Source organism: Centroberyx gerrardi, chromosome 16 (assembly GCF_048128805.1).
Source record: "Centroberyx gerrardi isolate f3 chromosome 16, fCenGer3.hap1.cur.20231027, whole genome shotgun sequence".
Taxonomy (NCBI): domain Eukaryota; kingdom Metazoa; phylum Chordata; class Actinopteri; order Beryciformes; family Berycidae; genus Centroberyx; species Centroberyx gerrardi.
Window position 1 is genome coordinate 15,282,725 of NC_136012.1, and position 17,000 is coordinate 15,299,724.

At 46.7% G+C, this 17,000-nt stretch overlaps 1 protein-coding gene across 3 annotated transcripts in view; it reads right to left on the bottom strand.

Moving 5' to 3' along the window:
- Nucleotides 1–3,178: 3,178 nt before the first annotated feature.
- The window catches only part of LOC139915198 (transcription factor COE1), a 23,253-nt gene continuing 9,431 nt past the window's right edge, over nucleotides 3,179–17,000 (bottom strand). Inside the window, exons 5-11 of one of the 3 annotated variants that reach the window (XM_071903722.2) lie at nucleotides 14,128–14,216; nucleotides 10,671–10,736; nucleotides 9,811–9,973; nucleotides 8,311–8,490; nucleotides 6,280–6,477; nucleotides 5,926–5,994; nucleotides 3,179–4,566 (exon numbers count right to left, since the gene is read on the bottom strand). In XM_071903722.2, the coding sequence (XP_071759823.2) occupies nucleotides 5,927–5,994; nucleotides 6,280–6,477; nucleotides 8,311–8,490; nucleotides 9,811–9,973; nucleotides 10,671–10,736; nucleotides 14,128–14,216 (764 nt within the window). In that variant the 3' untranslated portion in view covers nucleotides 3,179–4,566; nucleotide 5,926. The remainder of the gene's footprint in view (nucleotides 4,567–5,925; nucleotides 5,995–6,279; nucleotides 6,478–8,310; nucleotides 8,491–9,810; nucleotides 9,974–10,670; nucleotides 10,737–14,127; nucleotides 14,217–17,000) is intronic. The other 2 variants (XM_078289054.1, XM_071903730.2) reach the window with 2 other exon arrangements.

Consider the following 17,000-nt stretch of genomic DNA (forward strand, 5'->3'; position numbering starts at 1 on the left):
TCCCCCCACTCCCATCCTCTCTCCTTTCCATTCCTTTCCTTTCCTTTCTTTATCCGGGATCCCCATGGGGACTCCTGTTTTTCTTTCAAATACGCCTCTCCGCTCTTCTTTCCTTCATCTGTCCATGCAGGGAGGAGAATGAGAGGGAGGAGGAGGAGGAGGAGAGGGAAGAGAGAGGGAGATGGTGAGGAATATGTGCATTAATATATTTCATTAGGATACTAGTAGCACAGAAGCTCCTGAACAGCACCTCTCTTGATGTCTGAGGGATCTGCCGTCTGTATCCAGAGGAATAGTTCTCCAGGAATAGTGTCTCTAATGTTAAGTCTCCAGAGAGCTGAGGGCTGCCGGCTCCACACTGCCCTCGGCCTCCCACTCCCATTGTCCTCCTCCCACACTGACCAGTCTATCTGGGCCTGAAAAGCTGCTGGAAATAAAGAGCAAAATGGGTTCACCTTTGTCTACGTGTATTTATGATTTATGAGTGCGTGTGTGAATGTGTGTCTGTGAGTGTGGTGTATATATGTGTGTGTGTGCGTGTGTGTGTTTCACTGCAAGCTGCATTTGAGGGAAGCCGAATCCCTTGAGCCGCGCAGTGCAACACGGCAGCGGTGCTCGGCTCGCTAATCAAAAACATTAGGCTCCAGGACTCCTTTTCCCTAGCATTGAGTGTGTAACCTCCATAATTCAATATCCCACCTCTTACTGCTAAATCGCGCACACTACAACCCACTTTACTGTGTGTCAGCAAACTATCAACTCTGTTATTAGATATATGGGAAAAAAAGCCCCGTACAGTTATGAACCTACGGGCAATTAAGGAGGCAAACACTCACGCTCGCACACACACACACATACACAAACACACAGACACACACAGACACACACACACACGCGCGCACAGTGTTTACGATTCCTTATTTCATCGGTACTTCCAGGTCATCTCGCTCTCCCCCCTGGCATTACGGAAGCCTCCAGTTACCGTGGAGACCCTGGAACACTTTGAGGTCAGCAGAATCCTGGGATCCGCTCTTTTCACAAGCTAATCCAATCGCAGACTCCTAAATTAGATATGCAAAAAATAAAAAAGAAATTAATTTTCTGCTGATGACCGGGTATGCAAATGATGACTCAATTATGGTGGGCTGGTGCGTTCGCAATTAATAACCTTGGAATCATCATTAACTAATATGTTTAGGAGGAAACTTGTCAGGCTAACCATGTTCACCATGCCATCAGTAATGCATTAATGAATTAGATTCATTAGAGAGAGGGCCTGAGTGGGGGAGGGGATGCAGGCCTGTGGCTCTGACCTGTGGAATTAGCCTTAGCCGGTTCTCTCCTATTCTCAGTCAACTGCCTGTCAACCATGTGTTGATGATATTTTCAAAAGAAAGAACAACGCCTCTCCTCATTCGTCCTCCTTGAGCCGATATTACCACATTTTTGTGTTTGCCGATAGTATCACAGGAATGTAGCGTAAATTCAGTTCAACACATTTAAAATGACAAAATGACAACTGGCCATGACACAGACAAGAGGTAACTTTAATTCAACATTGTGAGAGTCCAAAAGTTATCTTACAGCTCAATTTTCATCAAAAACAATAACAATCTATACAGTAGAATTTTTTTCTTCCCTTCTTATGTCCCCTATATCATAGAGCTGTTCAGTGTATTTGCAGTCAAAGACAAAACAGAGGAAAAAATAGACACCAGCTATTTGGTTTGCATCTTTTTTTTTTGTTGTTTGTTTCCTAAATACAAAACTTTGTCACCCATTACCAATATTCATAATCAGGATGGAACTCTGCTTACAAAGAAGCCATTGTATGACAACAGACCTCTGCAGTTCATTTGAAACAGATATGGTGTGGCCCCTCCCGCCCTGGCCCAGACCAGCGCAGGCACACAAGTGCCTGAAAAACACTCGTCTGTCAGCAGGCGCCTCCGTTAAAATGGCCCTTTCTACCCACTTAACAAAACCAGGCTCTAGAAAAGAAAAGCAGAGAGAAAAGCCCTATTCTCTGTCCAGCAACAGCTTGAAGACACACGGCAGACACAAAGAAAAGACTAGAGAGATGGCTGAGGAGCTCCCTTTCATGCTTCCTCGCTTGTTCTTATTCTGTTTAGCTTGTAATGAAGCTGTATTGTCCAACACAGGGAGTGCAGGACTGGGGGATCGGCTGTCGGATATCTGGAGTCAGTACCACGACTCCATGTGTGAGCATGTGTAGATTATAATTGTGCTGTGACAGTGCACGTCTTCACTGTGCGCCCCTCTGTACTACAAGTAAAACAACTCTGTGGGCTTGCTGTAATTGTTATACCAGTGTAGTGAACCTATAGTTACAGATTGAAATGTGTAAGAAAAACTACCATCATGCGGTTGAAATTATTTCATTAATCCAAAAAAGAGCTACATCATTGCTACAAAAAAAAAAAGAAGAAGACATAATGTAATGTGTTTCTTCGAACACTCCAGCGCAATGAGCACAGCTGAGATGGGCCTCTCAGCGTTGACTATCCTTCGAAACGTGCCATTGCTGTAGCATTATAGTACATCGGGGTATATATGATTGTTGAATTATGGCTCTCTGTATTCTAGTCTGGCTTCACCACCAAACAGAGTGGGTTTGTGCTTTGTCCCCAAGTTCCCATGAATTCCTCTGTGGCAATAGACAATTGTGGTGAGGGTAGAAAACTGTACACGTGATTGAATGAAGAATGGGTTTGCATTGTTAAGGCATCTAGACTGCTGGTAAAGATTACAGTGACAGAAAAAAGAAAGACTATATAGATACAGTATGTAAGCAGGCATAAATAACACAGGAAAAGAAAGAACAGAGAAAAAAAGAGGAACACAAAGAAAGAGAAACACAGAGCAATTTCTTAGTTCTCTCGGTTTTAACACACAAAAAAGGAAAGCGTCACTCAAGAGAAGAGCCCATGCATATTATCAGTTCAAGAACAGTATCAATCTGAAAGCCTCAAAGAGTTCAAACAAAAAGATATAGATTTACAGTATATATTAATGTGTGTATATATTCTTAAAAAATCTACTTCAACCAAATACTCTGAATAAGATGCTACTTTTTGCCATACAATAAACATTTTCAAAAGGAAAAAAAAGAAAACTTTTATTAACTTACAAATAATACAAAAATAGACAATGGCATGTTTTGAATCAACAAATGGAGGCATGGCATACCAATGCAAAAACAATCAACATACAAAACAAAAAGATAAAAAAGTCACATTTAAATAGTGAGAGACAACAGTGAATGATGAAACAAAACACTGTGAAATATGTTCACTTACTGTATTAAACTTACACAACACAACTAAACAAGGGTGAGAGGCAATGTACAAATACAAGGGATAAATACATTATTTATAGGATATTTTACAGAAATCCCCTTTTTGTATCCAAATCCATGTTTCTCATGTTTAGCAGATGAGATGTTGACAACACACAGTAAATCTATCTTCTGTACTGAGAAGCTGCCTTAAGACATTTTAATGTTTACATTTCAAACTATAGCTATGGCAAAAAGAGAAAGAAATGTCAAATCAAAAATTCAACATTTTTTTATATACAAAAATATATCACATATATCACGCATTTGTTCTAATTTGATATTTGCTAGTCTCCTTCAGTACAGTGCTGGCTGGACGCACACATCCTCTGGCTTTTCAAGTCTTCACTAAAATCTCAGACAAAATGTCAATTTTGGCTAATGTAATATCATCACCTTTTGTTCACATGACAAGCAGAAAAGCATATTGCAAACAGCTCAGTCCTCACAGTTTTATTACAATTCAAACAAACAAACCAAACAAAAGAGAAAAAAAAAATTGTTTCTGTATGTTTTCTGATGTTGAAATAGCATAGGGCAATTTGATATACTATTTTTAGATTTATGGGATAATTAGCAGCAAAATTGAGTGTTGACTTTATTCTGGCTGTATTTATTTCCTGTCGTTTTTTATTTTGGCTGTTGTTGTTGACCTTAGAACCATTTGGCCAGAGTGTTTTTATGTGGTTTTGGTAAGCAGGCCGAGCTAAGGAAAGCATCTTCTATTGTGACAGAGGTTATGTAAACTTCATGGCCAAACCAACACTTCACTGTTGTTTGTGTGAGTTATGGATTGCGAGATGGCAGGGGGCCTCCAGTAATCAAACCCAAACATTACAGGCATAAACATAAAGATAAATAAATGCTCTCTTTATGAGGTCAGTGTCACACTGTGGGCAAGCTATCAGTCTCTATACACTCCATCCAACACGGTGTCAGAGAAGCTACACTAATTCAACCAAGAGGGAAATAACATCACAAAGGTTCTTATTGTCCCTTTTCTCTTCCCCTATCCCTTCAGATGAGATCCCAATGGAAAGGCCTGAGTTTAACAGAGTTCTGTGTCTTATCTTGACTTCCTTCAGTTCAGCTCCGGAGTGTAAGAGAGACTCGCCAGACTCCGCTACTGTGTCTTTTTCTCTCAACATTCCCAAATCGCCAGCTATCCCAGATCCTCTACATGGGTGGAACGATCATCCCGGGAATCGCTGCTTGTGGGAAAAGAGGGGGAGGAGGAGGGAGAGAAAGAGAGGAGATGGGGGGTAGAGAGAGAGAGAGAGAGAGGGGGAAAGAGAGAGAGCGGTCAGTCATGTGATTGCTGGGTTTCATCTGTCATCACAACAGTCACATAACAGAAATGTGTTCCAGCATCTGGTGAACAAAGACAACTCTCCCTCTCTTTCTCTCTCTCTCTCTCTCTCTCCCTCTGCCTCTCTCTCATTATCTCTCCCTGATTCCGAGGCCCCGAATCAAAACATTTCTCCGCCGCGCCGCTAACTTGGCGCGCGCAGACGGCACTTGCAACACCGTTACCGCTTCTCGCAGGCTTTCTGCATAGCTTCATGCAATAGCTGCCACTGTTAATTGTTAGCAGTTACAGCGCGTTAGCTCATTGCGCAATCGTTTCGAGGCTGTCATCGCGGCGCATAATTCAAACATGAGAGGAACACAATGACGTGGGATGACGGAGGTGATGAAATTAGCTCAACACTCCAACGGCGACGGACAACATCTGAACATGGAAATGGAAGCTTTCGTAGGGAGCTATTCACATTCTTATCCTTGATACATATCTTATATCATGCTCTGCCTTCCCCTAGATCCCACCTCTTCACCCCGCACCCCCACCCACCCCCGCCCCCACCCCAACCCCCACCCCAACCCCCAACCCTCTTTTACACGGAGGCCATCACAGAGGGGGAATTTTTCATATAACATATTGGCTCCCTATTGATTCCTCTCCCTCTTCAATCCACTAATTCCCTGGTTATTTCCTAAGTGTCTCCGGCTTGTTGGGATTAAGAGCTTGGTGTGTGTGTGCGCGTGTGTGTGTGCGCGTGTCAGTGTGATCAGCGCGTGGTGGCCAATGGCCCTCGGGTCACCGTGGTCAGCGCTCATCAACGCCGGCAGAGGAAGTGAGGAAGTGCTTAGCTCGGGGCTCAGATAAAGATTCCCATCCATCATTTCTCTCTCTCAGGATCTCAACACCATACAACATCCTGCCTAGACGAACAGACCCGCGCTGCACTCGATGGAAATGGGAGAACAGGGTGACCCACAGTGGCATAACACCCCCCCCCCCCCCACCCTACCCCCACCCTACCCCCACATACACACACACACACACCCCTATTGGAGCACAGGCAGGAAGTAGGAAGTGAAAACAGGAAATGGAACACATATGGCGTGGCGTGCTCACTCCGACGGGTCAAGAGTGACAAATAAAAACAGAGACGAGAAGGAAGGGCAGGGCAGGATGAGTGAGCGGCTCAACTGATCGATGGGATAACACGGCATGGAAAGAAAAAGAGAAAGAGAGAGAGAACGAAAGCGAGGGGGTAACATACTTCAGGAGAAGGCCAGGCCCTGGAGAGAGCTGGCTGATGAGTACTTGCTAGAGTCCACAAAAGACTGATCTACAGTGAGGGAAGGGGAGGGAGAAGAAAGGAAAAAACAGGGAGTGAAGAGGAGGAAGAAGAGGGAGTGGAGGGAAAAAAGAGAAATTCAGAGGGTTGTTATCATAAGGAGGCGTGGAAGAGCAGGATTAGAGCTTGGGGATGAAGTATAGACAGCTGCATTTTCATAACTGGAAGAGTAGCAGTATACATTTTCACCACAGAGGCAATTTTCTATATCAATACATATACAAACGTTCATACCATGTAAATGCTGAGTGGCTCATGCTCTGCCGGCTAGCTTACCTTGCAGGCCGTTAGCGTTGCCGCTGGTGCACGTGGGCGGAGGGGAGTTTTGGGGTCGGACGACGGGGGCGAAGGCGCTCTTCTGCTTGACGGCGGCGGAGACCATGTTGGCCGGGGAGAAGGAGAAGATGCCAGAGGAGCTGCTGCAGTTGGAGGGCAGGCTGGTGGACGAGGCCATGGTGGGGCTGGACGGGACGACTGAGAGCAGAGAGGAGGGTGGGGGTGGGGGGGTAAGGGGATCGGGGGGGGGGGGGGGGGGGGGGGGGGGGGGGGCAGGGGGAGGGGGGACGTGGAGGAAAGATGAAGACGAAAGGAGAGAGACAGGGTTAGAGAGAGGGCCGAGGGCAGAGGAGGGGCACACGGGACGAACAGAAAGGGACTGGCCGGTGGACGATAGCAGGGGGGATAATGTTTGGACTCAGTTCAATTGGCTCAAAGCTCTTACAGTAGAAGAACCTTTTTTTTCAGCTGTTAAGCAGTCACCGTGACAAAAATATGTTTAGTTGGAAACTTGCACTGAAAACAGCCCAAATCATTTTTTCTCAACTTTTCCTGTGATCAGTCTGTTTTGATGACTCATGCTGTGCTCAGGGGTGCAACGTTTTGATAAATATCTCTTAGCTAACTCGGGGTGCTGCACTCATAATTTGTTTTCGAGGCAACTTACAAACAAGGTTCTCCCAGATCACCTTTATCAAGCATGCAAGAGATTTCAATCAACAGCCACAGCCAGCGGTTCCACTAAATTACAACAAGTGAGGTGATAAAATCTGCTCGACAACAATCATATTTCCTCACTGCTTCTTTGTTTTTCTATTGCCACCGACTTGAACATGGTGTAATCAGTCGCTTTGGGCATTTAGCTTGTACTATAATCAGCGCAATAATCTGAACCCTCACCTTTAAAATTAAAATAAAAATTCCTACCTATAATTCCTTTTCATCTGAGCAACACATCACCACCAGAGCTCCGGACTGAATTTTGACAGGACTTCAAGGCCCATTCACATCCACGACAACAACACAGCAGCATTTTGAACAAAGCACAAAATGAAAAAGCTGTGAAATAGTGGAATTCTTGAAATTGAACCTCAACAATAACATAGCTGTGTGCAATGCCCAGCTGCTGTCTAACTCACAGTGATTAGACACACAGACAGGCAAAACTGACCAGAAGGTTATCTTCAGAAACCTATGGCTGTCTCCCTCTGACATCATCCCATCCATCCACTCTCCCTGGGTTTGTCTTTTGTCTGCTAATACACTAAGAGCATTTTCCCCCTCAGCGATTTTACAATCAACCCAGTCGTATTTCACCTGCCCTCTGATATCTGCTTCTGCCTTTATTGTTGTTATTATCCAACACTTAGCTTTTATGGCTCTTCCTGACAAATCCTCGCAATAAAGTCATAATCCATTTATGAAGGGGCCTAACTAATCAATTAATGAAAATTGGACCTACAAAGGCAGGCCGAGGGGCCATTGATTGAAAGTGTCTGCGTGGGGCCGATGAGCCTGTTAAAATACTTGTTAACACCCAGGAATCAAAGAGCTGAAATGGAATTGCTTCTCTAGCAATTAGTTTATTGATTTAATCAAGGGTCTTTAATGTAGAGGGTGAATGTGTGTGTGTGTGTGTGTGTGTCGGAGGTGGTGGGGTGTGTGTGTGTGTGTGGGGGGTGCTAGGTGATCTGCTCCCCTGGCCAATAAAGTGGGGATTTGCGTTTGACTCCGTTCTTAAAGAAACAGATGAGCCAGCTGAACTCCATGACTTTCTCTTTGTGCGTCACTTCTTGTTTCCACCTCCCTTTGTCTATTTCTTGACTTTTTAAGACTGTTCTGTTATTCTCTTTTGTTATAAAACGCTCTCATCCTTTTGCCTTCCATGCTTTGCTCTTGTCGTCGTCTCTCGGTCTCAGCGGAGCAGGAAGGCTGTGGAAGGAATTGGACATGCATGCAGACCACCTGATAGAGGGAAGATGCGACTATGCCCCGGGGCTCCAGGATCTAGGATGTAGTGTGTTTACTCACTAGCATAGGGCGAGTTGCCTGCAGATCCATTGAGGAAGTTGGGCGAGGTGCCCAGGGTTGCCATGCCAGAGTTAGCGTAGCCATTCATGCTAGTGGAGACAGAGCTGTAGCTGCTCTGCTGGGGAGTGGAGCTGGGGACATAACCATGAGGGGACACACTGCTCGTACTCCTACTGAAACCTAAGGACAGGGAAAGAGAGAGGGAGAGAGAGAGAGAGAGAGAGAGAGAGAGAGAGAGAGAGAGAGAGAGAGAGAGAGAGAGAGAGAAAGGGGAAATAGGTGTTAGGGTATAGCAGACGACAGGAAAAGAGAAAAACAAAACAAAACGGGAAAGCCTACATGCAATACTGCCAAAATCGTTTTCCCTACAGGGGTAATGGAAATGGCAATATAAGCCAAGAGAAATTTTGAAAAATCTCAGACAGCATATGGGAGAATGAGAAAGCCATGAACAGAAAGGAGAAAGAATGATATAAGAGGAAACTATTTGCAATCTAACTCCCGGAACAAGAGGCCTTTAACCTCACTGGCTCCTTTCCAAAATTAGATGTATTGATAAGGCAATTAACACTAAAAGGCCTCTGCAGCTTTACGGCAATTTATAAAAAATGAAGCCGTGTTTCCGACAGGACCTTTCTCTCCTTTATGCTTCGGAGGGGCAGAGAACAGAAGGAGCACAAGATGGAAGGAAGACTATAAATATACATCTCTGGCCCAAACGCTGACACCGGAGAAAAAACAGCTGGAATTGAACATCAGGAATTCCTGCTCTCTGCAATAAGGGCCGCACTTCACCACGATAAGATGTTAGCCTCCTCTGCTATAATTAGGTATCATCATTTCCCCGTCCTCATCTGCTGCGAGTTTAAAACGCATGGTGGGGTGGAAGTTAAGCGACAGATACCTATTGTTTTCTTTCGTATCTAAACACGTTACATGTTTCCAGATGGCGACGAAGGGCAGAGGAGGAGGGGAGGAGGCTCATTGGAAGTATTGAGACGTATCCAGAGGCTGGTCCATCCACTCTCCTCTCCTTCCCCTGATACAGGTGATGAATCACCACTGACTGCACCCACATCTCTCTCTGTCAGACAGGGGCCGACCCCAGTCTAATATACACACCCCTAGGACCCACTCATATTTCTCCATCGCGCTCCTTCCATTGCTCGCTTTTTCTCCACTCTTCACTCTCTCTCACCTTCTCCCCTTCCCCGTCGTACATTTTCCCCATTTCTCGCCGCCACCCCTCCTCCTGTCCTCCTTTTCCGTATCTTCTTTCTTTTCTCCGTGCTCTTAAATCACTCCTTCAGTCTCTCTCTCTCTCTCTCTCTGAATTTCCCACATGAAAGATAAAATTTCCCTCTCGCACTACTCTGCTCTAGTATCCTAGTCTCTCTCTTTTGCTTTCCTGTCTGACACGGAGGAAAAAAAAAAAAAAAAAAAATCACTGATATATTTGCAGTGATAGAGTCGACTTATTTCCTTTGAAGGTTTGCTCACCCTGATTGGCTGTTTGTGCCACCTCGGACCCAGGGAAGGAGTTTACGGCCATCATGCCAGCATGGACGGAGCCGCTGCCGAGGCCGGCGAGCTGGTTGTGCCCCCGTGGCACCGTTGTGTACAGGGCCTCCGCAATATCCGCTGCCCTTTTCAGAATCATCTCCTGGAATTGAGAAAAAATACAGCTGTGGTCAACAACAATGATGAAATACAAAAGAATAGAAAAGAAGGAAATAGAATGGAAAGGAGTCCCCGATACAGACTTTGCAGTTTCATCCAGTTTGCCACGTGAAATGGCATGCCAGATCTTTACTCCAGATATTGTGTATGTGAACTTAGCAGGCTGAGTGGTTCTTATCAGCGGTCACTGGGAGTGGTGGGATTGGTTCCAGTAAATGGAGGAAAGACATTAACAGACATCATCAGATGTTTAGCCCGCTTCTTCCCCTCCGCCGTTCCCTTCCCATTCCCCTCTCCTCCGTCGGAGTCCAGTTTAAATCCCACGCCTCCCCTGTTCTGTTCGTATTCTCCCGTTTTCCTCTCTCCTCCCTCTGCGTTTAGATTTCATTGTGCTTCTCCTCCCCTCCTCCTCCTCAGCATTTGAGCCGATAAAAGCACTAACATGTTCCCATGTGTGTGTTTGTCAGTCCCAGATCCTGCGTGAAACACAGCAGGGTGCTGCGGAGCCAACCGAGGCGCTGCCTTTGATGCCGCCAGCGGTCCAAAACCACAAACATCATTTTTCTGAAGCAAGATAGTGATGTTTGTGTTTACATTTGTGTGTGTGTACGTGCTTGCGTGCGTGTGTGTGTGTGTGTACGGTGTGTGTTCATGGGTGTATTTTGTGTGCTGTGTTTTACCTGGTTATTGTGTGGCATCCCGTACAAGGCCTCTACCAGGTCTGCTGCTCTCTTTAAGATCACCTCCTATACAATCAAGCGCAGAAAAAAGGAAGGGGATCGATCATGAGTGTGGCGGCTCAAAGAGTTCAGTCACTTTTATTACATTTCACCTCCAACATTATGCTGTGAATGCAGAACAGAGAATGAGAGAGAGGAAGAGGCAGATAGAGGGAAGGGAGAGGAAGAGAAATGGGCTTGGACCGGCACTTTGTTAGTAGCCAGGCAGTTTGGGAGAACAGAGGGGAAACTGTAGCCGTGAATAAAACATGAGCCTATACCTCTCTATCAGTCAACCATCTTCCAGATCTTCTCCTCCCTACTGTCACCGCCGGGCCATGAATCTACTGTACATGCTCACACATCAATCTCATTTAACACAACATATCACCGGGTGACGGCTGTACAACTCCCCTCGTCATCGGTGACACGCCCGTCCTCTGCCCTGTATTAACCCCGGTAATGATCCAGGTGAATAGCCCTGCATGTACTTTGTGTGATAAATGTAGAACATCATTGCTCAGGTGAAACCCGCCGAGTGGAATTTCCCACATCAAACATTTATCCTTCCGTGTTGCCTTTCTCCACACTCATTTTCTATCGCTTAACCTCCTCTCTCTCCTCCCTCTGTCTCTATTCTTTCCACTCCCTGTGAGCGTATGAGTGTGTGACTCCGGGCGTCGTTATGTGTGTGCGTGTGATGGAGACACCTAGAGCCCTACGAAACCCTTTTTAAAAGTTAATGTGCCGGGGCCAGGATATATGCTGGAGGCGCGACAACCAGAAAATTGCAGCCCCCCGCCCCCCCCCACCCAACCCTCACCCTTCCTCGTTCTCTCTCTCTCCCTCTCTTCCGCTTGCGCACACACACGCTGTGCGCTATACCCTCCTGAGTGTATCCCTCGCTGTGAACAAGCCCCGGAGCATGTGTGCTCTCTGTTCCGTGACACGCTGCCTTTCAATCAGACCTCATATCGCACACGCGTACACACGCGCACACACACACACGCCGGCATAGACACACACATGCGGAGGCTGTCGAACACACCCAGGACATGACGAGAGGGTCAGCAAAGCAATAAAGATTGTAGAGCGCTGTCCGAGGTGCTAAATTCACTCAATAATGGGAGCGCTGCCTCTGTGTTAACCTCCCATTACCAGCACTATCTGGGGGAGGCGGAGAGAGAGAGCGGGTGAGGAGGGAGAGATGGAAGGGGGGAGACCAGAGAGGAGGCCTAGTCGGGGTGATTGAGAGATGTAGAGGCCCTAGGAAGGTAAGTGGTTCTTTAGTATGTATGCGCTGCTCCTCGCCTCTCTCTCTGCTTTTCCTCGACGCCCCGTGCCTCCCAGGGATTGCTAGATAGGTAGATGGATGGATGAAGGGAGGGAGGAGGAGGAGGAGGAGGAGGGGAAATGAGGGAAGTGAGGCATTAGGACACAAACGGATCCCCAGCTCTCTCTCTGTCTCTCTGTTCTTCAGTCACTTCGCTCTCACACCAGCTGAGTCTCATAGACCTTCAGCTCCTTCTCCTTAGAACCTATACAGAACCTGCCCGTCTGCACATCTCCCTTTCCAATCTCCCACCTCCACTCTATCTCTTTACCTGTGACTCCAAACGACTTTCTCTCCTCTCTCTCTTTCTTTCTATCTCTCTCTCTCCTCCCCTTTCTTTCTATTAATCACTCTCTCATGGTTCTGTGCCCTGTCTGTACCTATCCGTCTCTCGTTAGTAAAGGGATCTGTCCAGTGGCTAAACGCGATTAGGCAGCGCTCCAGAGTCGTTCTGATAAACAGATAAATGTGGTTAGCGCTGCGCTGCCTCCCTAGCCCTGCTGCTGTAAGGGGAGACCATTTCCTGGGCGCAGGGTCTCTTCCCGTAAAGTCAGGCCCACAGAGACGTCAACAGGAAGGGGAACCTGATCCAGAGCCAGAGCCTGGCCTCGTCTGGCGGGGCGGTCACTCATTAGCCGGCCCCAGACCCCTGCTACACCACAGCACTAGCTAAACACCCTGCAGTCTGGCTGTGCCTGAGCTACCAGCCCAGCACTTCCTCCTTCCTCTGACTCTCTGACTATTAGCTACAGCACAGTATGGGGGCTGTTTTCAGCTGCCTACCCTGGACACTGGATCATTACCACAACATGTAGAGATAGACCAGGCAGTATAGCCATTGGCAGATATCCTGCTTGTTGCTTGCCTGGTGTGTGTGGAGAATTCATTAAGAATCCCCCCCAAACATGCCACTAGAATGAATTATATTCTATTCCTAATCAATTCGATTCCAATTAAATATTGACTGAGAAACAACCACAAAAAGGCTTTGCCAGTGTAGCAGTGAATGAACATTTGTAGCGAAACAAGTTACCAGTGTATGCCCCTCTCCTGCCCCTCCCTAGTGATTGAGGCCAACAGTTGAGAGAAGTGCGGTCAACAAACTGTTATTACCTCAATAAAGGCACAAATCAATAGAGCTGAAATGAACAACCGGGCCTGCCAGCTACCGCTGTTCATTTAGAAGAGAAAGAGACACCGCAGAGCGAGGGAGGAAGAGAAGGAGAGAAGAAGAGATGGATGGATACAAAGATATTTAGAGAGATACAGGGGGTTGATAGGCTAAAGACCAGAACTCACCGGGACAAGTCTTGTATCCACCAGACATGACACACAGCGAGGACAAGTGATTTCTCTATCTTCTTTCTGCATCTACCAGTGCTCTCCATCTATGCCTCATGGTGACTACCCTCAACTGTGTGTGTGTGTATGTGTGCGCGCGTGTGTGTGCATGCACATGTGTGTGTGTGTGTGTGGGTGTGTGTGTGTGTATGTGTGTGTTGCATGTGTGTGTGTGCGTGCTGGAAGTAATAAAGTCCACCCGGGGTTGACTTCGATCCACTGACCCAGCAGGAGGTAAGACTGGACAGCTATGATGGATCACCTAACCTGCTTCTGCCTCTCTCTCTCTCTCTCTCTCTCCCTCTCTCTCCTCAACCTCCTTTCCTCTCTCTCTCTCCCTCTTTTCCTCCCTCCATCTATCCCTTTCCTCTCCCACTTTGCGAGTCTAAATGACCTTATACTCAGTGGAAGGATGAAAAGAGTTGCTTGTGTGTTCGCTGTGCAAATAAAGTGTGTGTTTGAGCAGAAAATGACCGTGAACATATGATAAAATGTTTAATGTATATGCGCCTAGCGATATGTATAGTCTACTGTCCGTAGCACACAGTGTTGCACTGTATGTGAGGTCAAGTTGCCCTTGTGCCATGTGTATCAGTGAAACTCAGTAGGGTGTCAGTATGTCTTTGTACCAGTGTTACCATGGCAAATTCCCTTTCAATAATTGCGCATGGTGATCAAAGATTGCAGATTGAAGACTTACTATATGCGTTAGGGTTTAACAGTCAGTATGAGGACATACAATACCTTGGGTAATCTCTCTTGGTCTCCAGGGTGTCTGGGGATGACCTTCTGTAACCTCTGGAAGCCGTAGTCTATGGTTGGCTCATTCAGCGCTGAGGACACAAGCACAGACAGAAAGAAAGACAGAGAAACAGGGGTTAATGCTAAATCCTTAATGCTAGACACTGAAACATGTACTGTTCACCTCCAGCGCTATAGGCACGGAAAAGGATAGAACGGGAGAAACAAGGGAGTGCCTCCTAAGGTAGAAATGACTGAATTAACCATGCTTTTACATGAATATTTCAGCATTTAACTAAACACGACGAAAATGTGGGTGTTCTCTATTTACTTTGCTGTGTGTGTGTGTGTGTGTGTGTCTTTGTTTGCTTGTGATGTAATGAATCTCTCTCTGTCGCCAGCTTTGGTGGTTAATAAAAAGACTGTCAGGAATCAGGGCGAGTGTATGTGTGTTTGTGTGCATGTGTGTGTGTGTGTGTGTGTGTCCTGTGGTCCTGCGTTGATCAGCGACTAATATAAGCAATTACAGAGCCTGGTTCCAATATAACAAAGGCTTGATCGCTCCAGGGAACAAGCTAAACACACACACACACACACACACACACACAAACGCATGCCCACACGCACGCTTGCACACACAAACACACACCTACACACACACACACACACACACACACACACACACACACACACACACATACACAGAGTCAGATCAGCCAGGCAGCAGGGAGAAAGCACTCTCTCGGCATGCTGTGGTCGTGCTACGGTAATTGAATATGAGAAGATTTACCATGAATATTTAAACATTGGAATAAATACAATGAAGATCTGAGGCTTATAGTACAAACACTTCAGAGGAGGATTGTTGGATAAGTGCTCTCTCCACATAATTCATTCCTAATGTACTCTCTCTCTCTCTTCTCTGTCTTTTACCCTCCTCCCCCCCTCTCTTTTTCTTTCTGTCTCTTTGTGGGTTGCCTGGGGAGTCAATGCACATACATGGATAACAGTCTTGACTACTGGGCTACAGCCGAAGATATCACACACTATTTCTGCTCCGAGTGGCCGTGTGTATGTATGAACATGTGTGTATTTCCAGCTCTCTGTGTGTGAATGAAGAGAGAAGCCATTATGCGTGAGGATTGCCTGTGTGTGTGTGTGTGTGTGTGTGTGTGTGTGTGTGCCGTCCGTCTGTTTCCCCTGTGGGTCGCAGCCTGGACGTTTCCTGAGGGCTGATGCCCCGCTCGCCTCACATCTGAGCAGCCAGGCTGACTAGGCGGCCCCCAGAAAAAGGCCCCTAGAGGCTATGAGTACAAGCTGTCCTGCTGGACCTCTAGTGACTTCAACATGGCTCTGTCAAACACACACACACACACCAAAAGAAAGCAAAGAAGAAGTGTCGGTGATGTTGCGTTTTGGCTGCACGCACACTCCCCAGGTAACTAACTTTCCCCATCGACAGCTCCGATTAGCCATCAGCGTGAAAGAAAGGATGAATGGCTTGAAGTGGGGAAGTTGATAATACAGAGAAGTAAACTGGAGACGACAAGGGCAGCCTCAAGCTCTGAAGAGAGTGACACAAAACAGGCCAGCTGGTCGAGTGATAAAATAAGCCAAAACAATGAGACGATCGCATGCAACAAATAACGTATGAATTATTTCCGAGGACAAATATTTGACATTACTTCCCTATTCTCTGATCTCTCTAAAGCCTTAAGGAGGATTTGCCCTGGATTAGGCCTGCAGTCTGAGGAGGGATTGTTCCGACAACATCCTCTCTTCGTCTCAAAGGCTTTTGTTTTTATGATGAATTTTTTATCAGTTCTCCACAATGTGCCAAATGAGCCTCAAGTGAACAATAGCATAAAAACCCCAAGACATAGGAAGATACCCCCTAATACAAATGGAGAGACAATTTTGGTAATTGAGAGAGGATGTGATATTGTCTCATTTTCAAGGACCATAAACCAGACGAGGAGTGTGTGCGGGACAAGACACACCACTAACTACCTGGCAGTGTCTCTTTGGGGATTGACTTGGCTTTTCATGCTTTTATATCTACGCTCAATGTCTCAGATTTCACAACAGGAATTAGTGCAGTTAGAGGCCTGTTCCGAAGAATCCTTGCCTGCCTCGAAAGAGGAGGAGTGTGCCAGCCGCTCACTACAGGATTCACGCCACACTCTCCCATACAGGTATATTTATAATCCTTAGCTGTCGCTCTCCAGAAGAGCAAATCAAAGCCAGTAAAACATAACTGCCATAAATAAATGAATAGATGAGCAACAGCCCTGGACTGGAGGGATTCACCTAGCAATCACCCACATCAGATCAGATCAATGCTCATGGAAATTTCATGAAGCCTAGAATCCACACCGCTTCATATTTCACTATAATAACCCACAGAGCCGCAGGGGGAGTGTGTATGAAGGGGTGAGAGGGGGGGGCGGTCGGAGGAGGTGGAGGGTACGGTGGGGTGGTGGGGGGGTCGGGGGTATGAGCTTCGGAGGGGGGTGGGGGAGTGGGGGATGGAGGGTTAGGACGTGAAGGGGAGGAGGAGGGGTGGGGAGGGGGGGTGAAGGATAATTGAGAGGTCAGAATGGTGGAATCGCTGTTACCCCTGGAAACACAATGAGAGGAGGAGGAGGTAAAGAGAGGGAAGGAGAGATGGAGGAGGAGAAGGAGGAGGAGGAGGGGGGGAAACTACAGTAAGTGTCCAGTCTCTTCCTTCCTCTTCCTGTGTCACCACTGTGTGTGTGTGTGTGTGTGTGTGGGTGGGTGGGGGGCTGAGTGGGTGTGTGTACTTGCAAGGTTAGGTAATTGGCTCTGAGGCTTGATGTTAACACTTTAACAGGCCCTCAGACACTGGGTAAGGA